We start from the raw sequence: 25,706 nt of genomic DNA on the forward strand, positions 1-25,706 counted from the left end.
AGGGCCACAGAGCCAAACCTGAGTGGGCAGTCAGGAGGCCAGTGCTGCTTCCTGCTTCTGCTACCATGTAGCTGGCTCCTGCACCAGGCCCCCACAAGGGCCTGCCTGGCCTTTTCCTGCTTCCAGCAGCCTGTGTCCTCTCTGCTCCACCTGCAGGACTCACTCAGCCACAGCATCAAGACCTGCTATAAATATGGGGAGCTGTGATGAGTGCCCACACAGGGGAGCCGGCCGGGAGAGGGGTGGCGGGGAGACCTGAAGGGGGCAGACCTGAGGGGGGTTTGCTAGGGTTTTGCCTAGTGTAAGATAAGAAGGCATATGGGTAGACTCCATGCTAAGTTAAAGTGAGCATCATTCATACCATGTGAAAAATGTCCGGGGGTGCCCCTGGAAGCCAGTGATATTCAAGTGGGCAGTGTGTCCTGTGAAAGGCGTTCAGTCACAGGTTCATCGTCTGCTGAAACCAACCCCACAAAACGCAGGCAGCTAGCTATGTCAGCATTCAGAGATGCTGCAGAGATATAGCTGTCTTTAAATGAAAATATGGTTAACATTGAAAGGGCCAGGTCATGAACTAGTGTAAATCAATGTAGTGGAATTAAAATAAATGAGAACACACCAATTGACACCTGCTGAGGATCTGACTGTTTATTTATAATTGGATTTGGGATAAAATCAGAACATCAGAGGAACTTTGTGGAAATTTAGATCCCGATTCCCACTTCATCTCTGCTGATAATATAGAATCACTGAAATGCAGGGCTAGAAGGGACCCCGAGAGGTCATCAAGTCCATCCCCGTGCTGAGGCAGGACCAAGTTAACCTAGACCATCCCTGACAAGCATTTGTCCAACCTGTTGTTAAAAACTTCCAAGGCTGGGGACTCCACAATCTCCCTTGGAAGCCTACTTCAGAGTTTAACTATGCTTTCAGTTAGAAAGCCTTTACTAATAGCTAACCTAAATCTCCCTTGCTGCTGATTAACCAGATTATTTCTTGTCCTATCTTCAGAGGATACAGAGAACAATTGATCATTGTCCTCTTTATAACAGCCCTTAACATATTTGAACAGGTCTCCATTTTGTAGTTTACATTTGTTTTTTCCTTCCTAACTGTAGTACTTTGTCTTGATTGAATTTCATCTTGTTGATTTCAGAGCAATTCTCTAATTTGTCAAGGGTCCTTTTGAATTTTAATCCTGCCCTCCAAAGTGCTTGTGTAACACCGACGACCGGGGACCTCTAGAGCTTAGTGCATGAGCCTCTACAGCATGAGCTAAAAGCCAACTGGCTCTTAGCTAAGCCTGTAGAGCAATCTCATTTAACTCTCTCTAAGTGGTCTCAGTGCCACTAGATGGGACAGAACACCACACCCAGAAGGTGTGTGGGTTACACTTGCAATCCCTCCCAGCTTGGCGTGATCTGCAAGCTTTATAAATGTACTACTCTCCACTCCATTATCCAAGTCATTCATGAAAATATTGAATTATACTGGACCCACGACAGACCCTTGTGAGACCCTACCAGATACATATCCCTCGTTTTACAGCAAACCATTCATAACTGCTCTTTGAGTATGGTCTTTCAACAAGTTGTGCACCCACCTTATGTAGTTTCATCTAGACCACATTTCCTTAGTTTGCCTATGAAAACATCGTATGGGACTGTGACAAAAGCCTTACTAAAATCAAGATATTTCACATCTAAAGCTTCGCCCCAAACCACTAGGCCAAGGGAAAGTGGAAAGAGGCCACCCAAAAATTCCTTTCCTGGGACGCCAGTACCTTTAGGATAGTCCTGCTCACAACTCAAAGGGCCTGAGTCTCAGTTACTCTAAGGCCCCTTTACTTCATTCTACTTTTAAGTCTCCTTTATGCTGTCAGAGCCATGGAAGGGTTTCCAGGCACTCTGTAAGATCTCCTATGTAGCTGCTCTATGCTGACGGGAGAGAGTTCCCCTGTCAGAATAATTAAACCACCCCCAACGAGCGGCGGTAGCTATGTCGACGGGAGAGCGTTTCCTGCTGACATTGCGCTGTCCACACCAGTAGACATAGCCGACATATAAATGATCCCTTTATACTGCCTACTGTAAAGAGGCCTTAGGGTACAAAAGGATCAGGGCCCAGTACTCGCCCTGCTTTGTGACAGTATGTTTGGAAATAGTTATAAAAGAAGGGGTGGGTTTAGTTATAGTTATTTTGAACCAATTTTTCTCTGTGTTCCTGAGCTGGCTGGATGTCTGGTGTCTTAGAAAAGAGATTTCATACTGGGCATCACTGTCGTTGTTGTTTTTAAAATCCTTTAAAAAAGACTTCCTTTCTCTTTTTAATCTGTTTTGATTACAGGACTTCCAGGCTGGTACTTCAGGTCACTTTCAATGATGTTTTTCATGGTGACACTTGGTTAGTGTCAGCCAACACCAGGGTGGAAGTGATCACTCTTCTTTAAAAGAGTCAGTTATTATGTTGTGCTTCACTGACGGCGTTAAAACCAAATTTGTCTGTCTGGGTACGGAGAGATATCTGTGGGGGCTCACCTCTGACTTAAAGAGACTGCTTACTGATTTCAAAGAGCTTGTGCTGCGGTTTTTAGGTAGACATACGGCAGCATGGCTAATCTTTATTATTAAAGTGGTTCCTTACCCCTTATTAAAAGGGACCGGCTAAAGCAGGGAGACTGATTCTAATTGGGTATGTACAAATTGCTCTTGGTAGAGCTTTCTGCTAGTGAAGCGTAGCGTTTAGCATCCTGCTGCTATCTGTTGAGGCATTGCAGAAATGGAGCAGCAGTACACAAGAGCTTTTAAAGGTTTGATTTCCCTTCCCTCCACCCAAATCACTCTGGATAAAGTTGCCTTCACCCTGGCACTGAACACAATGCTTAATTACCAGATAATGTGGCTGAAAAACTGATAGGTGGGGACCCTAAGCTGTGTGAGCAGGAAAGCTAAAAATACCAGGTCAGACACATCTTTAGGCAAGCAGAATAATGAGCATTTTTCCCCCCTAATGAGAGACCATTAAATGTGGACCATGTTTTGGAACAGGTCTTGCTGAGCTGCCACTGCAGCAAAAAGCAATGGCGGGGGGCGGTGGTGGTGGGGACTTTTGAAGACTAAAGTGATCAAATCAATTACCATCAAGAATTTTAATGATAATTGATAGCCTGTTTGCTTTGGGCAAAATAGCGGCAGCTTTGGTTCGGAGAAGTCACAGAAACTTGAGGAACTGTTAGAGAACTTTTTTTACTGGAGTTTGTTGACGGTTGGGTTCTGTTTATTTAGACAGAGGAGCGATTTCAAGTGCTGACCACCAAACACCTGCCATAAAGATATATACGTGTGTGTATGTATAAAAATGCACACAGGGGCATGCGATAATGTGCTAGACGGAAAAACCACTCACTTCACATCTCCGCTTCCTTCCTTCAAAATCAGCAAAACAGCACTAAATAATAATAACTGACTCTCATACAGTGCTTCTCCTCTGTAGATCTCTAAGAGCTTTACAAATGCAATTAGTACCATGAGCCCTGGTTTGCTGATATGGGATTTGGAGGACAGAGATGTGAAGAGACTTGCCCAAGGTCACCTGGCAAAACTGCTGATCACATGGGTCCTAAGAAATTAGAGTTGGCCAAATTATTCATTGCAAACAATTTACTTGGGGCTAGGTTGTGACTTGGACTATGCACCCATGCAAGGGAGTAGGAATTCCTCTTACACCACAACACAGCAACCCAGACCTCAGGTTCTCAGATGAGTAGGGCTATGTGCCTTTTTAGTTCTTCCCTGGAGCAGGTGGGTAGGAACAGTGGATGGAGGGTTGGCTCCACCTCCTTATTGGCTAGCCACTGTAGGAGTGCCACAATGTGCTGCTGGTATAGGCCAGCTGTAAGTAACTACCACCAGGGGGAAAAGAGGAGTCGGGGAGGAGTTGTAACTCAGAGGGGACTCTGACTCACAGTGCCTCCCGGGGCTACTCTTGGGAGTAGCAAATCACACAGCACTCTTTTGCTCAGGGCTGTGCCTAACGTCAGAATCTAGCCTGTGATGACTTTAGCCCTTATCTTCTGCTTGGCTGCAAAGAGATCATGGTGCCACTAATTCCTACAGACACGCTGGAGCACTGGATTGTTTGTGAAATGCTTGGAGCGAGTATTCAGTCCACAGTTGGACGTAATTACCTGAGCTTTGTGACTGGTTGCCTCCGCCACATGGTATTGTTTCTGTGCCCCAATTGGATGACCAGAATGGTTGTAAACTGCTTCCAGCCAGAGAGAATTTGGGTTTGTTATATCAATAATTTCCTTTCTTGCTTCAATAAATATCAGCTACAGGCTTGAACTTTGCTTTCTGTGAACATCTGTGTAAGTCAAACGTTAGTTCTGAGGATGCTCACAAACAATGCCTAATAAAGTGATAACAACAGGCCAAATCAAATAATGGTTTCCAGTTTGGCAAACAGGTTTTTACACTGTTCAGCCAGCTCTGTAGGAAACACACTGTTCACACAGGGATGAGAGCTATTATTGGGGGTCTCAGACAGATCCTTCACTACCTTGTTCTGGCTAGTTGTTATTACTTGCACCTGGGAACCTTTACACATCGGGCACACTTGCTTACATTGCTGTCTCAGTCAGGGTTCCTGCTTCCTCCTCTGCACTTTGATTCTGTCATTAACTTGTTATGTAGCCTCTGCTCTTGCCTGATTATAGGCTAAAACTCTTGTGAAAAACAACAGAGAAAAGGCATGCCCTCAATTTCAAAGTGGAAGTATTAAAAGCCCAAATCTTGGTGTTGCGATTGAAAGTTCTCAAACCAGTTTGCAAAAACCAATAAAAAACACAGAAGACCTTCAAGATAAATTTATCAAAAGCACCCTTCACCTACAAATGGTCACATCACACAGGTCCTATGATCAGGAGCCTATTGCCCTGTAGCCTCTGGAAAATGTGCTCTATAAATGTACCATGCTAGGAAAATGGGGATTGGCGGAGGGAAGTACCGAATCCTTGCTTAATGGTCTCAATTTTTAAAAACCGTGTTAAAAAAACCCCCAAAACAACATTTACGATATTGAGAAGCTCTGTCTACATGTTTGCATGCTTCAGTGCCCACTGGCATCACTGAGAGTCGCTCGCGCATGTGCTGAGAAGTGAGAGGGGAGAATTTAGCCTTAATGCCTTCCATTAAATAGGCAGGAGGAGTAGTTAAAAGCAGCATTACCCTTGGAAGAGTGAGAAGAAAAAGCACTAGCTTCCAACAGCTCCCGGCTGTAAACCCAGCAACACATGGAAATATGAATATCACATTCCTACCTGTATATGTGAGTGCTACACATTAACAACACATATAACGCAGGAATTATTATATCGGTCTGCAGCGAACTGGTGAGCTAAACAGTGGCAACAAAATGTACGTATGAACATTTACTCTTTTCTTCCCTGTTTGCCCTGTTCCTTAGGAATTGCTCCCTTTTGTTCAGCGGGGTGGGGTATTGGTTCTGCGCTGGTCCCAGATCCTTTGGCTCTGGTAAGCAGTGTAGTGTATGCTGGCTGGACCAATATTTATTTGGGATTGGAATGGTTTGCAATATTTTATTGACGGATGCTTTGTTGTGGTTGGACAAGCGCTTTACACATTTATTAAATATATGAATGTCTTAATAAAGTTCCTGTTTTAGAGTGAAAAACTATGATGTCACAGGTGTTTCTGAAATTGGACTGTGTGATTCAGGAAGGGCAGAAAGTACACATGATGAGGTTTGGGAATTTGAATAATACGCTCAAGCTGTAAGGTAAAGAAATTGTCTGTGTCTGACATCAGTGCGGACACTGAGATTTCTTAGAACGTAAGCTCTTTGGAGCTGGGCCCATCTTTTTGTTCTGTGTTTGTACAGCACCGTGCACACACAGTGAGGTCCTGCTCCATGACTGGGGTTAGTAGGTGCTATGGTAATATGCTATGATAAACAGATTTTTATGCGTGATAGAAATCCATTCAAGTGTGTGTGTGCGACTCTACACAAGAATTCAGAATACTTTTCAGTTTAAATAAGAAAGTCAGAATTATCATCATTCACCAGTAACTCAAAAATGGATCCCCTTTCCAACCAACATATATGGACCTCGCAGAGATGATGCAAAACATGGCAGGATCAGTTATTCAAAGTGACATGTAAGGATCATGCCTAGTGAAGGCCCCACTTACATATTCCATGCTTGATCCTTGAACTATGCATTCATGCCTTTTGTCCTCCTACCAGCCCTGTGGCAACCCACACAAAACCTCAGGATGTGGCTTGTACTCCCCATGACAGAGCCTCTTCACAAAGTTTGGTGAAAAAATAAAATGAAATAAAATAAAACATGTCTGTACAAATGAAAAATCACTGCTGACCTGTTCAGTGGGTATCTGTTAGCATTTTTAGCCCGACTTCTCTGCGGTTAGGCTACTGTAAGCAAATCAGACCTGTGCTCAAGTCCTTCTGGTGGCTACCAGTCAGCTTCCACTGCTGGTTTAAGGCTGTGATCCTAATCTTCAAAGCGAATCATGGACCAAACACCAGCTTCATCAAAGATTAAATTATAATTGATGAACCACCATGAAATCTGCATTCCTCTGGGACAATGCAGATCACAAAGCCCAGGACAAGGTGGGTGAGAGCTGCGGACAAAGTGTTCTCCCTCGAGGGGATCCAGCAATGGAACAGTACAGGAGACCAGCAACTCCAGAGTCTGATGGTCTTTAGGAACTGCTGCAAAACCCCTCTCTTTGAAAAGGCCTTTCCACCATAAGAATGACACTCACAAAATTGACACCGCCAATGTCCCCCTCAGCCCCACAACTTTGCAGCCCCTCCCCGCACTGTGGAGGCACTAGGACCCAGGTGGTGTCTCCTTCCCACCCCCATGTGGGCTTGGGAGAAAGCTATAAAGGAGCCAGCCAGAGACTCAGGTTGGTTAAGGCCAGAAGCAGCCAAAGCAAGGACCCTGGTTTGTTCCTTGGCCATTCTGAAAACTCTCTACAGGTCTGAGTGGACTTTCTCTGCCCTGTGCTGATTGGCTGTTTGCTCCAACGCTTCCCTTCCCCCCACAGCCTCTCCGCCTCAGTTTCACTCCACACCTGCCCCTTTTACACTCTTCTCCCCGGCCCTGTCCTCCTCAGCAGCCTTCCCTTCAGTTTTCTTTCCCTTTAGCTGATCCCCTCCAAAGTAAAGCCACAAAAATAAAAACATGGCACTAATCTGACATTTGCCACCATCACATTGATCACTCTGCCTGTGTGTTCTAGCCTCTCCCACACCCTGCCTCTGCCTTGTCTACTGAGATTGGAAGCTCTTTGGAGCCGGGACTGTCTACTAGTCCATGTCTGTGAAGGGCCTAGCACAGTGGGGCCCCATTCTTGGTTGGTCAGTGGGGCCCCATTCTTGGGCACTGCCGTAATATACATGATTAATAATAAGAACCCAATACAGCATGACCCAAAATAAACAAACAAACAAACAACATTCTTAAAAAACAAACAAAAAAAACCCTACCCCAAGTAGAGTTATCATCCTAGAAAGGGAGAAGTGCCAGAGACTCCATGAAGCCCCCTGAGCACTGTGCCGTTGTTATCAATTTTACATGGGAGGTGCTCAGATCCTATGGTGATGGGCGGCAGTATGAAACCTTAAGGTAGACAGACAGACAGAAACCTTGTTCCCCTTTTGTAATGTAACATAGGAGACTGGGACCAGGTACTGCTGCTCTCACACTGTTGGGCTAGTTTTCCTGGGAGAGGTTTAAATGTCTCTTGGAACGAACAAATGAACCAACTAACTAATCTCCTCAGTGTTTTCCCCCGAACATTAAAATTACGGATTTCAGCTCACACACATGAGGAAGTAGAAGAGAAAGCTCCACAGTAGCATGAATTCGATCACTTTGCCCATTTTGGGCCAAATTTTTCTCCTGTCCTGGAGGAGGGGAGAGCTTTGGGTGATGTTGAGCCACTGAAGCAACTCCTACCCCATCCCCCATCCATAGTCAGTGCAAGAGGCATGAAGGAAAGGAATGTGACCAGGTTGTCCCTGTGCCCCAGCCATCTCCAGTCCTATGGGGGCAATGAGTAGCCAGCACAACTTAGAGCAGGGGTAGGCAACCTATGGCACGTGTGCCGAAGGCGGCACGCGAGCTGATTTTCAGTGGCACTCACACTGCCTGGGTCCTGGCCACCGGTCCAGGGGGCTCTGCATTTTAATTTAATTTTAAATGAAGCTTCTTAAACATTTTAAAAACCTTAGCCCTGGTCTACACTAACACCCCAATTCGATCTAAGGTACGCAACTTCAGCTACGTGAATAACGTAGCTGAAGTCGACATACCTTAGTTTGAACTTACCGCGGTTCAGACGCGGTCCACACGCGGCAGGCAGGCTCCCCGTCGACTCCGCGGCACTCCTCTCGCTGAGGTGGAGTACCGCAGTCGACGGCGAGCACTTCCGGGATCGATTTATCGCGTCCAGACCAGACGCGATAAATCGAACCCGGAAGTTCGATTGCCAGCCGTCGAACTACCGCGGTAGTGTAGACCTGGCCTTATTTACTTTACATACAACAATAGTTTAGTTATATATTATAGACTTATAGAAAGAGACCTTCTAAAAATGTTAAAATGTATGACTGGCACACAGAACCTTAAATTAGAGTGAATAAATGAAGATTCGGCACACCACTTCTGAAAGGTTGCCGACCCCTGACTTAGAGAGACCTTCAGACTGCTCTACCGTATGCCAGAAGTCTTGCCCAGCAGAGAACAGCACCAGAATCAAGGATGCAATGGTGGCTTAAAGTCATCTTTACTCTGCTGGACATCTGCACTAAGTGCTCTTTAGTGGCAGCAAAGGATTGGGCCCACAGTACATATTTAACAGACTAACAAATAATTACAATGCTGGGCCTGTTTGTTCACTGCCTTGCAGTTTTGCGTGGATGTAAATGGCCACACAAGGCACCAGGCACCGGAGAACCAAGCCCAGTATGTGTAAGGAATTCAGCAATTGCCATACTGGGTGAGACCCAAGGTCTATTCAGCCCCTATCCTGCCTTTGGCAGTGGCTGAGCAGTGGCTAAGTTTGCATGGGAAACTTAACTTAATCATTTCCTGACTTTAGTGTGGTTAAATCTATAACCGTAACACTGCATTATTTAAGGGCCAAATTTCAAGGGTCTTACACAGCCAAACCATTGATTTAAATCAACGGGGGGTTGTCTGAGGTCAGCCTGAATTAAAACAGAGGCAGGAGCTCAGGATTTGAATTTATTCAGTGGAGCCGTGTCAATTTACAGCAGAACGCTTGTCCCACTTGTATTTAAGTTTTGCATTAGAACCACTGCACTCCTGGCCTGTTTTGCTAACCATTTATAGTTGCACATACCCCAATACCAGTTATTAATCATTTCACAAAGAGCCACTACTATCAGCATTCACACACAGCACACACAGCTCTAAAGCAGGGCCTTTCCCTATCTTGTCACTTTATGGAGCAGATTCCACTAGCTCAGCTACTAGCGCAAACTGTTCAGAGAAAGCACTGTGGAGTTTTTCACATAGCAAGCAATGCAGCAAAGTCAATCACATTATAACTGGCATCCAGCTGAGTGGTTAGCAAAATTAAGAGAGCTGTCGGTGTAGTAATTCCAACATATCTGGTCCCAACCTCCAGGATATGAAATCAATGGATAGGAAATCACTTTTCTCCAGAGTGGGGAGAATTGGGCTCTCATAAAGGAATATTCTATCTGTTTTGCTCACTCCAGCAGTCTTGTCACTGTAAATAAACTGTAATAAGGTTATAATTCTGTTTATTATAAATGACACGGTATTTCTAACCCCTTATTGGCAGTGGCCATCTTGCTAGACAGTTTTATCACTTGTAATGCTGTGGTGTGATGGGTTCGTAGCAAAACAAGTGCTCACTCCAGACTCAGGATGCGTTCAGGGTTCGGTTGCAGACATCAGCCTCTAGTCCGTGAATGTGATACTGATCATACAACCCCATTGTCCTCTTTCTCCCTCAACACCCCCACAGCTTACCTTTAGAAGTGGCTTGATCTCTCTCTGTCTCTCACGTGCACACACACACACAGCTGCTTTCTGGGGCCTGGTGACATCCTTCCCAGATTATCAGGGAGTTCTGGGAAATAGGGTCTTTGGGGTGGGGTCCCAGGTAAGGATTAGTGTTTCCCAATTCAAAGGCTCTTCAGGGGGCAGGAAACGCATGCCCACTCCCACAGGGCAGCAGGACCAGAGGACCCCTCGCCCCCCCCCATTCCTGCTACCAGTACTGTTGCAATGAGTTGAGATGCAGAGATGATTCAGAATCCTTGGCATTGTAGCTCGGGGTTTCCCTAGCTACTACACACTGGGGATTATTGGGTGTACCAGCTACTGCACTGTGAGGTAATCCCTAGTGGCTGCCTAGCTACTGCGTCAAAAGCCTGCTCCAAAGCCCGCTGAAGTCAATGGCAGTGGAATGGAAGTGCAATGAACATTGGATCCGACTCTAAGGATGGTGGGTGTACACTTAGTGGCCCTTGCCTGTCTGCCTTTCCTAGAGACACTGTTACTGCGTAGGGGAGCAACCACCTCTAAAGACGGAGCTTCTAGGCCATAGTTGAGGGCAGGAGAAGATAGGGGAAGGCCACCAGCCCCTCTTCCCTAGAAGACTATACAGCTAAGTGAAGGAAGAGTTCCTGGGACCTTTGGGTATGAGTGTACAGTTATGGGGTGGGATTTTCTACAAAATCCAACCCCCCAAGTGAACCTGCTGAGGCTGATGCAGTGCCATCCCCTGTGAAATGGATCCTGTCGAGCCTAATCTGTGTGCACCAGACATTCCAGTGGCCTCCATTAGAATCCTTTCGCTGCCTACGGTGGGTTTCTACAGGAGGATCAGTAGCTGCAGGAATCATTAGTCCCAGGAAGTGGCAGACCAGTAGACCCACTGCTCTGTTCCAAAACCCAGTTACACCTGGGATCAGAAGGCATTAGTTTAAAATCTCCATCAGGAATTCCCACAAGGGAATTCCACACCAACTGTCATCTAAAGTGTCTGGCTAGCCCTAATCGTTTCTGACACTGGCAGCAATCAGTTCCCTGCTTTAATAGTGGTTTAACGGCAGCAGCAGAACGCTAATCTTGTGTGACTAAACTAGCGATGGTGCTGAACTGGAACGCTGGACCAGAACCCCCCATTAGCTTTGGGGAAATTTGACTCCAGCTCAGCATCTAGACGTTGCAGTTTAGCTTTCCCTCTAACTTACAGAAATGTTTATTTTTAACCACTCATAGTGAGCTCTTCCTGTGGGCATTAAATCAGTGCTAGTGAGACAGAAACTGGCTCACAGCTTCCACCACTGGGCTCTCCCTGCACTGCCCCATTACAGCAAAATGGCCTTCTCTGGCAGGGGGTTCATTACAAACTGTGGGCCTGATTCTGCTGTGCGCCACAGTCCATGGCAAAGCTCCCATTTAACAGAATGACAGCAGGAGCCAGCCCTTTCCTTCAATGGCAGGTCACAGTTTATTCCGTGAGAAGCATTTACCTTATAAACATTAGCATATGGGCTGAGAAAAACGAGGGGAATTTTCTTTCAGTGATGCCAGCCCCACAATCCCGCGTCCTACAACTTCCCTGGCTTCACTCGTTCACACACAGGAACTAAAAAAATGCACAGTCCCCTGCACTGGCATTTTAAAAACGCTGCGCTGACTTTTTAGGACTATCCACATACCGCCCCATAACTTCTCATTGCTGCAGCCTAGAACCAGCCCTTCCTTCTCTATTATATGTGGACCTCATCTTTCTGGTTGCACACTACCTAGTGTGCTAGGAGGAAATTGCAACTTGTTTACTAAGAAGGTCAATGTTTCCCATACAGCTACCTCCTACCCTAAAAATATGTGTAATGCACAAGGTCACCCTGCTATTGCAGAGCCACAGATTGCTCCTTGCTGCTGTCCATGGCCACTGAGGTCACTCCTTTAGCTCGAGTGGCAGAGCTCTGCTCTTGGGAACAAAAGGTTCTAGGTTCTGACCCACCCACGAGCTGATGTTATGGAAAAGCTGTTGTGATGGCTAGTAATGGCTGACATTTAATGGTGACCCCTATATGTAAGGCACCATAACCATTGTGATTTCAAGTACCCTTCCAAGAGGTAGGATCTGAGTGTACTCACCATGGAGTGGATGGTCTGCTGGGAAATCACACAGCTGAGCTTCCTCTTCCTCATGTTTTCTCTTGCCTCCTAGGTGCTCATGTACCTCATCCTCACTGAGAAAGGCAGTTGGGCTTGCATCCAGGGCAGTGGGTCTTCTGCAGTGAACTGGCCACATTGCGCTGGCCTTGGCCACAAGTGCAGAGGGTGAGGCTGAGCGAAGCATCTTTGCTGAAGGTAAGGCATTGTCTGATTTCCACATGCTGCTGGAATCTGTGAAGGGGATGTGTGGTGTTTAGATGCTGCATGTGATTATTAGAACTGGGAACACTGGCTGTTGGGAGTCTGAAAGGACAGGAAACAGGAAGGAGGGGGGAGGAGTTGAGGAGGCCGAGAGAGTTACAGAGTGTGCAGCTACAGCTTGGAAAAGAGACTTCCACTGTAAATAAAGTTCTGTTGAAGTTGTTAATACTTTGCTTGGTGGATACAACATTTTGGCGAAGAGGATGGATCTTCTGCCTCTGAACCCACCTGCACCCTTTCTGCAAAGCCCAGGTGAACCTCCAATTGCTTTTACTGCCTGGATCCGTATGTTTGAGACTTATCTGCTTGCAATCAGTGCTACAGAGATTTCTGAAGTAAGAAAGCATGCTCTGCTAATCCACTGCCTTGGAGCAGAAGGGCAGCGTATATTTTACACTTTTCCCCTTGCCGATGATAAATATGAGACTGCACTCACTGCATTAAAGAACTTTTTTGTGCCAAAAGTGAATGTAGTAGCTAATCGCTACAGATTTCTCCAGCGTGAGCAGAAACCAGGGGAGACTATAATGCAGTATATGGCTTCCCTGAGGAGTTTGATTGTAACTTGTGACTTTGGGAATATGGCAGATGAGATGATTAGAGACCAGCTCATTGAGAAAACAACAATGCTTCATGTAAGAGAACGCTTACTTCTAGAACCACAACTTACACTAGAAAAAGCAATAACCATTGCTACTCAGATTGAGTCAGCTACAGCTGAAGCCAAAATAATGAGCCAGGGTACAGGAGGCCCAGTCCAGGCTGTGACTCCTTTGCAGAAAAGTTCACTATCACTGCAGACAAACAATTGCAAAAGGAAAACTAATGAAAAGCCACTGAATCAGCAAATGCAAAATACAGTAAAAGCATGCTTTAGCTGTGGATCCCCACAACATCTTGCAAGCTACACAGGATGTCCAGCAAAAGTAGCTCAGTGCAAAAAGATTGGGCATTTTGCTAAAGTATGTCGCAGTTGCCAGTTCAATCAACAGGTGCATGCAGTTACAATACCAGATGTTACTGTGCTGAGTGTAGACAAAAGCACTACTGCACATATTCCAGAACAGATAAAGTGCACTGTAAATGTTTCTGCCATACCCTCAGGCAAATCACACTCTATTCAGCTAATGTTGGACACTGGCTCAGCAGTATCTATACTACCTGATTCCATCTATTTGCATTACTTTAAAGATGTGCCTCTTACTGAACCCAAACTTCACTTGGTGTGCTATTTGAAAAACCATATTCCAGTACATGGCTGCTTGCCAGCAATAGTTACTTTTGGTGATCGCTGTGTAACTGCGGAATTCTACATTGTTCACAAAGGCACTCCTATCCTTGGCAGAGATTTATTAGCTGCTTTAAATCTCAGGGTAGTTAATGGACGAATTGATCTTCCTCAGCAAAGCACTCTTGCGGTACACACACCAGTTTCAGCTGGGACCCAACTCCAGGTTAAGGAGAAATTCGGCTGTGCTTATGGTTTTCTGCATAAAGTTAAAATGCGGAATAATGTGTTGCCTGTATGACAGAAATTACGGCGCTTACCATTTTCAGTCAGGGAAGCTGTTTCAGAGGAACTTAGAAAACTTGTTCAAAAGGACATTATTGAAGAGATTAACTCCTCGGAATGGGTTTCACCTATAGTAGTGACGCAGAAGAAAGGCAAAGACATTTGCCTTTGTGTGGACTTAAGGGAGCCAAATAAAGCTATTGTGATTGACAGCCATCCTCTTCCTCACATAGAGGAAGTATTTGCAGAACTCCGTGGAGCAAAGATGTTTTCTACTCTTGATTTGCAGAGCGCATACCACCAGGTTATGTTGCATGAAGATAGCAGAGACCTCACAGCATTTATTACACATGAGGGACTATTTTGTTTTAAACGTGTTCCATATGGTCTCGCATCAGCCCCAAGTGCCTTTCAAAAAATGATGTCATTGATTCTGAAGAATCAACATGGAGTTCAGTGCTATTTGGATGAAATTATTGTGTTTGGAAATACTACTGAGGAGCATGACAATAACCTGCAGTCTGTACTAAACTGCATCAGCAAAGCAGGCCTCAAGCTCAATAGGTCCAAATGCAAATTTAGACAAACTGAACTCTCCTTTCTGGGGCATACAATTTCACAGGCTGGACTAAAACCTGATCCAGATCATATCCTGGCAATTTCAAATGCTCCTCCTCCAACAGATTTGCAAACCTTACGTTCCTTCTTGGGTCTTACCTCCTGGTATGCAAAATTCATTCCCAATTATGCTTCTGTCATTGAACCGTTACGAGAATTACTACGGAGAAGTTCAACCTTAGTGTGAACAACGGATGCACAAGTTAGTTTCGAAAGGGTGAAAGACTTGATTGTACATAGTCCAGTAACTGCATTATTCAGTCCCGCATTGCCCACAATTGTAACTACTGATGCTTCTGATTATGGACTTGGGGCTGTCCTCACACAACTTCATGAGGACAACACAGAGAGGACTGTTGCAGTTGCTTCAAGGACACTAAGTAATGCTGAGAGAAAATATTCTACAGTTGAAAAAGAAGCACTTGCTTGTGTCTGGGCTACTGAAAAATGGAGAACTTACCTGTGGGGCCGCACGTTCAAGTTGCGCACAGACCACAGCCCTTTGACGATGTTGCTCACCACGAAAGGACTGGGAAGAGCAGGATATCATATTGCTAGATGGTCTGCAAGACTACTCTCTTTCAATTATGAACTGGAATATAAGCCTGGAAACGAAAATGTGGTAGCTGATTGCCTTTCTCGCCTGCCTTTGCCTTCACCAGATGGTCCACCGGAGGATGAGGATGTAGTAGTTGCACTTATTACAAGCACTCTTACTGCAGTTACAAGAGAACAATTTCAAGCTGCTTGTTCAGCGTGTCCAATTCAACAAAAATTATGGGAATTTCTGACAAAGAGATGGCCCAGTAACCCTAAAAACCTTGACCCAGTTTTGCTGCCTTATTTTAGAGTTCGTGATGAACTTTCTTTGCTCGATGGCTGTGTGCTCCAAGGTACACACCGGCTACTTGTGCCAGAAGAATTACAGTCAAAACTCATACACCTGGCACACGATACTCATCAAGGAATTGTCAGAACCAAACAACGACTACGGGATCTGTATTGGTGGCCAGGGATGGACTCTCAAACTGAAGCACTCATAGAATCCTGTGTCACTTGCCAAATGCATGATAAGACAGCAGTGACATGTACCCCTCCATTACAGCCTGTTCCTCTTCCTGAATCTGAATGGGAAAAAGTGGCGATTGACATTGTAGGACCCTTTGATACTGCTCCACTTGACTGTCGTTATGCCATCACTTTAATAGACTATTTCAGCAAATGGCCTGAGGTGGCGTTTACATCGCAAATTTCTTCTGCTACAGTAATTAAGTTCCTCTCTTCAGTTTTTAGCCGGGAAGGTAACCCCAAAGAACTGGTTTCAGATAATGGTAGTCAATTTACTTCCCTGGAGTTTGAAACTTTTCTAGCAGAGAGGAACATTTTACACAGGAGGTCATCCCTATATTACCCTCAAGCCAATGGGGAAATCGAACGATTTAACAGAAGTTTAAAAGAGAGTTTGCAAACAGCTAAACTGGAAGGGCGATTGTGGATACCCTTCACTACTGATTTCTTGCAAGCATACTGGGCTACACGACATGCCACAACGCAAAGATCACCTGCAGAGTTACTTCATGGGAAACAGATGACTACTAAACTGAACATTGCTGGATTGTTAAAGGCACGACCTGATGCCCCACACAAGGATGATGTGAGAAAGACAGTTGAACCGAACCAAGCAAAGTCTAAGGCTTTCACAGACAAATGGCGGGGTGCTAAGGAACCAAAGTTTGACTGTGGTTCCTTTGTTAGAATATGAAAACCTGGACTCTTATGCAAAGGGGACCATAAATTCACAGCTCCTCTTAAAATCATAGAGAAGAAGGGACCTTACACCTATCGACTTTCTGATGGGAGGGTATGGAATGCTTCTTATCTTGCACCTGCCTATGCACCAAGAGGAGATTATGCCAACACCCAGTCTGCATTGGATGACTTCACTGTAGAACCAACACAACAAGACATTGCACTGGAACCGGGGCTTGAGAGACGGCCTGTCAGACTCAGATGACCACCTGCCTGGACTAAAGACTATGTTATGTAGTATCTACAGTGTTTGCAGTGTAATATTCCTGCCAACAGTATAGTGTCTTGTTTCATATTTGTTCCTGTGGTTAGAACAACAATGTTTATTTTAATTTGGAAAGTTTTTTAAGAGAGGAGGGAATGTGGTGTTTAGATGCTGCATGTGATTATTAGAACTGGGAGCACTGGCTGTTGGGAGTCTGAAAGGACAGGAAACAGGAAGGAGGGGGGAGGAGTTGAGGAGGCTGGGAGAGTTACAGAGTGTGCAGCTACAGCTTGGAAAAGAGACTTCCACTGTAAATAAAGTTCTGTTGAAGTTGTTAATACTTTGCTTGGTGGATACAACAGGGTGGTACATGAGTGCTTTGTGTCAGGGGTGGGCACCCTCCACTTCTGTTTCAGTGAAAGCCAGAAACATGGGCACCTAGTTCAGACCAGCATGCGGGCAGGGAGAGAGGTGAGAAGTCTGAACTAGTCAAGGTAGACATTGGTGGGGATGGGCTTGTACTTGCTGAACTGTGGAGCAATGCTAGAACTACATGTTCCATTGACATTTTCATTGTGAATACAGGTTCAGGTGAAGCTTTGAGCCCCAAGGAGCCAGCCGCTCTTTTCTACTATCCTCCACCCCTTCGACTTTCCAGGCCCCATGGTTAGATTTTCAAAAGAGCACCCTGCGTTAGGGCTAGGTGGTCACGAGATCTCAGCTCCCAGTGAGGAACCTAAATAGGTGGCCAGATTTTCAAAAGAGGTCAGCATGCTGGAGGCGGCGCTGTTTTGAAAAACTGGCGTCATAAAGGGAGATGTTGGATACCAAGTAGTTTTGATAAACCTTAATTAGAGTTTAGAGGTACCTAAATGGGAGCGGAGCTCATTTGAAAATCTGTTTTCAATTGGGGGTGCTGTGCTCTTGAACACCAGGCCCTGAACTCTTTGGAAACTCCAAATGCACATTATATGAACATCTTCCTGATTTACAAGGATTGGATGTAGCTACCTGCACAGCCTCATCTGTCCAGAAGGGGCGCTGTAGAGCTGTGTAAGTTTTGTCTTTGACCTCGCTGCTCCTCATCCACACACCTCTGGCAGCCTTGAACTGAGCATGAGTCCAGAATTTACATTCCCCCTGCACTGCTGGTAGCCCATCACTCTGGATTCTGGTCAAGATTTTGTCCCATTATCAAGCTGCCCCTGGGTATTGTTCCTTTCCTGTCTCAGCATCTGAGCTGACAGCAAAATGAGGTTGTGCTGAATTTTAATCTGGTCTAGCTAGGTGAGGCTGTTCCCATAGCAATATACTTTTCACCTGACTATTTGCATGGAAAGAAAATTTGGCTTTTAATATGTATTTTATTTCTGGCCTTGACAAAGTACCGAACACTTTAGGCTTTGTGGAGTTTCACTTTTGAATACGTTTTACTCTGTTCTATTGATAATCACCCACACAGTGGCTATAGTTATATCATCTTGAGACAAAGGGCCAAAGACACAATGACTTCAATGGGAGTTGCACAAAAGTATCAGAGGGCAGAAACTGATCCAAAGAAAATACAGTCAGAAAAAGCTTTGGAAATTCCCCAAAGCTTCTTAGCAATAAGGGACAATTGTTCAAATGTTATCTTTTCAAATTATCACAAGTCTTTGGAGAGACTTCTACAGACAATCAAATACAGCCCAAGCATGTTGACCTTTAGACCCTGGTGCAAGGTCCATCTCTTCTCTCAAACGTGGTAGGGAGGGCAGGGGGAGCACTGTGTGGGTTGATGTTTACTTCATTCCTTTGTGGGCCTTGGAGGTTCTTGATGTTGGTGATTAAAATTAGTCTTTTTTTTAAATAGACTAATTAAGAAGAAGAGCTCTGTGCTGCTCGAAAGCTTGTTTCTCTCAACAACAGAAGTTGGTCCAATAAAGGATATTACCTCACCCATCTTGTCTCTCTATTTTTTAAGGTCATTTTATGCAAACAGGAAGGATGGTCCAGTGGCTAGTGCTCTAGGACGTAGAAGACCTGCTTCAAGTCCCTGCCCTGCCAAAGATTTCCTCGTGACCTTGGGCAAGTCATCTAGCCCAGTGGCTCTCAACCTTTCCAGACTACTGTACCCCTTTCAGGAGTCTGATTTGTCTTGCGTACCCCAAGTTTCACCTCACTTAAAAACTTCTTGCTTACAAAAGTGTCACAGCACGCTGTTACTGAAAAATTGCTCACGTTCTCATTTTTACCATATAATTATAAAATAAATCGATTGGAATATAAATATTGTACTTACATTTCAGTGTATAGTATATACAGCAGTATAAACAAGTATGAAATTTTAGTTTGCACTGACGTCACTAATGCTTTTTATGTAGCCTGTTGTAAAACTAGATGAGCTGATGTACCCCCTGGAAGACCTCTGGGTACCCCCCAGGGTACACGTATTCCTGGTTGAGAACCACTGATCTAGCCTCTCTTTCCCATCTGTAAAATGGGGATAATATCACTTCCCTACTTTACATGGATGTTGTGAGGATAAATCCATTAAAGATTGTGAGGTGTTCCAACTAGAAGTATCTAAGATAGATTGATTCATTTGGGGCGGGGGGAGCAGTTAAAACATTTTATAACTAACATAATACAGTAAACTTCTATTTCACATGCTGTCCCATCCTTTAGTCTTTCATGCACAAAAGATCATAAAGCACTTAACTGAAGTGCTCAGATACCACAGAGATGGGCATGATATATGGACCTCAATAGAATAATCATAGGCCAAAGAGGAGAAAGACTCAGAGGAAGAGAGTGACAGATAGAGGGAAGAACACCTTTATTTGTGGAGACTGGAGGAAAAGACTGAGCAGGCAGGGAACAAGCAGTTATGAGATCAGAGAGGCAGAATGGAGTGGAATTAAGCATACAGAGAGTTTGGAAAAATCAAGGGAGTAGTTCTGCAGTAGGATTGAAAATGGAGAGGAAGTTACTAGGAAAAGAAGGATGGAGGGAAGAAGGCTGATATTTTGTCGGTAGGAACGGAGCTGGCAGTTAAAAGACCTGGGTTCTGTTCCCACCTCTGCTGCAACTTTCATTGTGACTTTGGCGTTCCTATTATTTGGTCACGCTTCCTAGAAGGAGCAAGCAGTCTGGCTGAGGTGGTGGCGGCATTCAGAGCAGCCAAATTTTGTAGGGAATATTCATGAGAGAATTTTAAAAAGTATTTATGAATTTGAGCCAGGGAGAAATTTTCTTTGGCGAAGGCAGCTTTTTGCTGCAGGGATGGTGACATTTCAGCCTGGCACAACCTGAGAGGAGCATTAGTCATGTGCAGAGAAATGGCCTTGACAGCTGGCTCAAAACAGCCTCTCTGTCCTGGCTTTCATTCTCACAGCAAGTGGTGGTGAAATATCATCGGGAAACAATTTTTGTCAGCAATGTTGCTAACTGTGGCGAGAGGGTTGTGAGGTTTTTTCCTCCTGACTCTATATCTAACTATATAAAAAAGTGCTTTTTATGGATTGGGTGATTTGGCAATATTGAACAGATGGTAGCTACTCAGTTACATGCCTTGATCTAGCCTCTCCTCTGCAATAAACTGGGTGGAGTCAGGGCCGGCTCTGGCTTTTTCGCCGCCCCAGGTGAAAAAGCCTCCGGCCACCGGCCGGAGCCCCGGGGGGAGGGCAGCGAGCCCCGGCGGGGGCTCGGCTTCCCCCCCCCCGGCGGCCAGAGCGCCGGGGGCAGGGCAGCGAGCCCCGGCTGGGGCTCGGCTCTCCCACCCCCCCCCCCCGGCGGCCAGAGCGTCGGGGGGAGGGCGGCCAGAGCGCCGGGGGCAGGGCAGCGAGCCCCGGCTGGGGCTCGGCTCCCCCCCCCCCACCCCCCCGGCGGCCAGAGTGCTTGGTGCCTGGGGCCGGCTTGGGTGCTTGGTGCCTGGGGCCGGCCCTGGGTGGAGTGCAGTTATGGGTGAGGTAAAACAACCAACATATACAAGTTTCTCAGGACAGGGGCAGTGAGGTCCTTGATCCCGATTGGGGACTTTGGGCACTATAACAATACACGCATAATACCAATACTACTGTTTCTGCTACTATTACTAATTCCCCAGACCCAAACTCCCCAGCCCGAACTGTTCTGGCAAGACAAAAAAGCTCCTGATGTTGCAATGCTGCTGCCAGAAGTACAGGCCAAACTTTTATTTCAGGCCTGCTTCCCCTCCTATTGAAATCAAGCTCCCATGAATGTCAGCAGAAGAAAAGTCAGACTGCTAATCAGCTCACCCACCATAGGCGGTAACAGGGCTCCCTCTTTCTGAATTAAAAGGATCCAACACACCAGTTGTTCTTGGCCAGGAAAAGTTGTCTGACCCGTGGGAGTCTGCTTTGCAGATGGCACCCAGAGCTGTTTGGGGAAGTGGAGGAGTTGGTCAGAGAGGAACAGAGGGCTAATGACTGATGTTATTTGGTGCCCCTACAAAAGGTGATGGTTACTCCATCCGGGCCCAGTGGGAGGATGGGGAGGGAGAAACTAAAGACAAAAACATGGTAAACAGGATGAAATGGGCTTCTACTTCAGAGGCCTGCATCTTTAACTCCATAGGACTCTTTCAAACACATGCTATGGCCAATTCCAATGTGCTTTGGATCCCATGCTGCAGTTAAGCGGCCATCTGGTGGGAATTTTTGCAAAGTAAATTCATTAAATCTAAGCACCGAGGAACCTGAGGGATGAAGAACAGATGTTGCCTGATCCAAATCCCATGGAAGTCAACTGAAAGATTCCCATTAACTCCAGTGAGCTTTGAATCAGACTCACAGAGCCTAGCATGCTGTGGGCAGGGGCTGTGGAAACTTTTCAAAAGGCCCTGGCAATGGATTTCACACCTGAGCTGCAGCATCCGTTTCTCTCCCAGAGAAGGGTTCCCACATAAGATCTGCTAATCCACCTCATTTCTGATCGACTGTATGCTCTGTTATTCTGGTCCTGCTTGCCCCTCCAGCTCCTTTCTCCGTGCAGCTGCACCCTGACCTGCAGCACTTCCTACTGTTCCACTCCTAAGCGCTCGCACAGTTCTGTTCATGCTGCTGATTTCTGACCTGCACCTCTCCTGCCATTGCAGGCCGCCTCTGCCAATACCCATTATGCTGACCTGCAAACCCCACTGCTGTTCCAGTCCTGGAGTCTCCCACAAGTTTCTCAGTGCACTGCAGTTCCCGCCTGACCAGCCGTAACGCAAATCAGGAGTGGGCTGGGTCATTATGTAACATGCCCCAGGCCGGTGTTATGTGGCATAAGGTTGAGTGACTTTGATGAAACACAGTAATTATCCTGAAATGTACAGCTGAGGGTGTCACTGCTGTTATGAAATAAACCTTACATGGAAAAAACTGGTGGTTCTGCTGGAGAAGTGGAAGGGCAATTAACTCATGTATCTCCTTGGTGTTGTTAACGTGCATGCAATGTCACTGCCTGCCAATCAAAAGCTTCATTTTTGTCCTGCATTTTAAAGCCACTTGATCAAGGATGGCAATGAAGTGGAACAAATAACACCAACAAACCCACTTGATATATTTGTGTAGAGGAGGGAACATCTATATAATTTACATAGCTTGTCCATGTTTCAGTGATTAATTAGCTTGTGTGTGCATCTAAAGTATTAAGTAGTATCATTATTTAAAGTATATATTTTATATTGCCATAAACATATGGGTAATGCCATTAATTTAGCACACAACAGATGTGCAGACTCTATTATTGCTTTTCAGTAGTGGGCTGAAGAGTCATCACATTCTCTCTCTCCAGCCACCTTTGGTTTCTAAGCTGATAAAATTTTCTCCGCTTGCGCTTGATTTTTTTTTTTAAACAAAAAGGAAAAACAAATTACAATTCATCAAGTCAAGGGATGGGTCTTGCTGTGCTGGCTGCATCATTTACAAGTCGAACAACTGACTGGGCTCTCGGCTGGAACCGTTTGGGGTGAAAATGTGTTTGTAGTGACATGCAGTAATGGAATCCCTGACATCCTTTGAGTCCTCTGCAAGGACTTGTCATAGCTAGTACCGGGATTTGACAAGCTCAACAGGGATGCAAATTGAAACAGAGCTGGGTTACTCCAACGCCTGCCTCAGTTCCAGAGACGCCAGAGTTAAGACATAAAGGTCCAGTCTACACCGTGGAAATTGACTGCGTTGCCTGTCCCACTTACAACACAGAAGAGCCCAACGTTGTTAAAATGGAGTTAAGCCCGGCCGTATGGATGGGACTGCATTGTTTTTTAAGCATGTTTCAGAACTGATCTAAAGAACAGGCTTTAGCATGATTCAGGGCTATGGTTAGAACAGGGTATGGTGCTGCCAATACTGAGGCTTCATCTATGCTGGCAATTCTTAGGAAATCTCCCACCGTTGCACTACAGCCAGTGGTATAGATGGTGGAGATGCTAATGGAGACAGGCCACTAGAGTTTTTACCACCATCGATGACAATGATAAAAAATTGGTGGCTGATTGACATTAGTGTTTCCACCATCACTGGTGGAGCTGTGCTGGTGGTAGAGCCATGACAGAGGACATCTCAGACACTCTCAGCAGAGGTGCAGCCTGAAAGAGCAGACCAAGTTTTAACCAGGCCCAAACATGATAGATATTTTTGTGTAAAAGGGGCCAAAATTCCAGTGTATGACTGAGTTTAACCATTGTGCTAAGTATGGTTAACACCCAGCTGTGGCCAAACTGGATTCCAACACAGTTGGTCAACCAGTGTGGACAGAGGCAAAGTGTGTTAGGCTAGAACATATTTTGTGAGTATCATTATAAATCCCTACCTAAGCCAGTTGTGCTGCCTTGGTTTGGTCCTGTTCATACTGGCCATCCAAGCCATATTAGAACCTACTTCGGACCCAAAAGAGTGGAAATCATGCTGGAGAACAGTTCTTACTTAGACTAAGTTCTTTGGGCCCACGGACTGTCTCTTACTATGTGTCTGTACAGTGCTTAGTGCAACAGGGCCCTGGCCCATGACTGGTATCTCTGTGCTGTTGTATTACAAATAATAAACCATAATTATTAACCTCTGTTGTAAGGTGTGTCGATGGGGCCAAACTACAGCTGGTCAAAAATGAGCTGTTTTTTGACAGAATTGGGTATTTATTTATTTTGGTGGAAAGCGGCTGCTTTCTGCAGAAAATTTCAACTTTTTGTCAAAAACCCGAACAATCAAAAATGTTGATTTTCAATCTTTTCAATAAAAAGTTGAAATTTTCTGCAGGAACAAAATAATCCTTTCTGATTAGCTCTGCGCTAAACGGACCAAAGTCAAGGAAATGAGAGTTAAGAAGGCCAACACACTTGCTGTTCTGCAGCACTGGAAGTATGCTCGTGTTTGCTGCTACCTAGCTCGCTCCAGGAGTTTATGAAGGAGCCCTTCTGTCTCTCATGATAAAGAGAGATTTTAAAGAAAAAGTGCTTTCTCGTCCTGAGTTCTAGTAATTGACTTCCAACACCACTTAGCTACCTTTTCCTTACAGTCCATTGGTCCTGTTTGAATCTGAGCAGTTGAGTTTATCATGCCAAGGCATCTACATGGAATTTGGCTCTATTGGAAAAAAATCTGGTCCTGGTATGCACCTGGTTGCATTAGGCCTGAATTTGGCCCTCAGGCCTTTTTTCCAGGAGGAGATGTTTATGTAAAGTAAATAATAAGGGTATTTTTTTTTTAGGTGAAAGGTCCCAGGGTATATTATTGGGTTGTAATTTCCAGGTGTTCTTGGACTTCGCACTGTTGCTGTGCACAGGTCACATAGACCCAGGTCCTCAAAGGTATTTACATGCCTAGCTCCCACTGAAATCAGGTGAGACTTGAAGTCAATGGGAGTTAGGCACCTAAATACCTTTGAGGATCTGGGTCATTGTTTCTTGCCTGTTCAAATAGTGCATCTCTCAGGGCTCTGGAGCCTTTGTGGCATACTGCATTCCCAAAAGGGGGGAGGGATAGTGGTTTGAGCATTGGCCTGCTAAACCTTGAGTTGTGAGTTCAATCCTTGAGGGGGCCACTTAGGGATCTAGGGCAAAATCAGTACTTGGTCCTGCTAGTGAAGGCAGGGGGCTGGACTTGATGACCTTTCAGAATCCCTTCCAGCTCTATGAGATAGATGGGTAAGGGGTGGCAGTAGGCAGCCATGGCTATAAGCAAAGTAATTCTCCAAAATCTTTTTGGTTTCAAGTTAAGATTATATTCATATGTGTGTATCAAATATGCTGGGCCTGAACTCTCCTGACCAATGAATTCCCAGATTCCTGCAAGGGCACAACGCTACAAATTCTACTTAAGTCACACCAAACAGACTTAGAAAGAGGGAAAGTTTTCATTAAGTAGTAGAAGTGGTGCTTACCCAGGGCAAGTTCCAGCTGTGGCTCTGATCCCATGGCTGGAGCTGCTTTGGCATGGCTCCAGCTAGTCCTTGGTGTACTGTTTAGGCAGGTCCTAGCAGAGGGTTTCTTTAAGATCTCCTCAATGGAAAAAGACAGAGCAGGCTTCCCCCGACTGTCACATTCCCCAGAGTCACACATCTTCATCCCACTAGGAGGAAAGAAGACCAACTCCAAATCTCTTTTTGGGTGCAAAAGGGAAGAAAAAAGCCTCACCACTGGAGCGCTCTCTGCTGCTTGCTTATTCCAAGAGCAATACAGGTGAGTGGGTGTATTCCTCTCCTTACCGGCACCCTCCTGAACTAAATCAGTGACAGAGGGAGCAATGGTGACCACTGGTGTGTGAGAGAGCCCACACCTTCTCTTTCTGATCCCAGGAGCCCACTTCAAGGCCAAGAATAGCTCCTGAGTTTCTAGCAAAGTAACACCAGATGACGATGGGGAAAAAAATCAAAACAGCCCCCAAACCGCTGCAGCTTTAAAGGGCTCTGCACAATCTCATTGTAATCCCAGGAGGAGGAGTGTTCCCTGCAGAGTCATGGCAAAAATGCCCAGGAAAGAGTTGCTTCACTTAGGTGAATAATGTTTACGGGGCAGTTATCTTCCTTTTCGCTTTTCCACAAGAATCCGTTAGAAGTCCCAGTATCTT

The 25,706-nt window shown here is 45.5% G+C and overlaps 1 protein-coding gene across 1 annotated transcript in view; it reads right to left on the reverse strand.

The window, feature by feature from the left end:
* ISX (intestine specific homeobox) overlaps positions 1-25,204 on the reverse strand; it is a 37,225-nt gene extending 12,021 nt beyond the window's left edge. The window contains exons 1-2 of the mRNA XM_024216787.1: positions 25,021-25,204; positions 12,227-12,478 (exon numbers count right to left, since the gene is read on the reverse strand). Coding sequence (XP_024072555.1) covers positions 12,227-12,478; positions 25,021-25,204 — 436 coding nt within the window. The remainder of the gene's footprint in view (positions 1-12,226; positions 12,479-25,020) is intronic.
* Between the last annotated feature and the right edge of the window lie 502 nt (positions 25,205-25,706).

This window comes from Terrapene carolina, unplaced genomic scaffold (assembly GCF_002925995.2).
Source record: "Terrapene carolina triunguis isolate 2854851 unplaced genomic scaffold, T_m_triunguis-2.0 Scaffold247, whole genome shotgun sequence".
NCBI classification, from domain to species: Eukaryota; Metazoa; Chordata; order Testudines; family Emydidae; genus Terrapene; species Terrapene triunguis.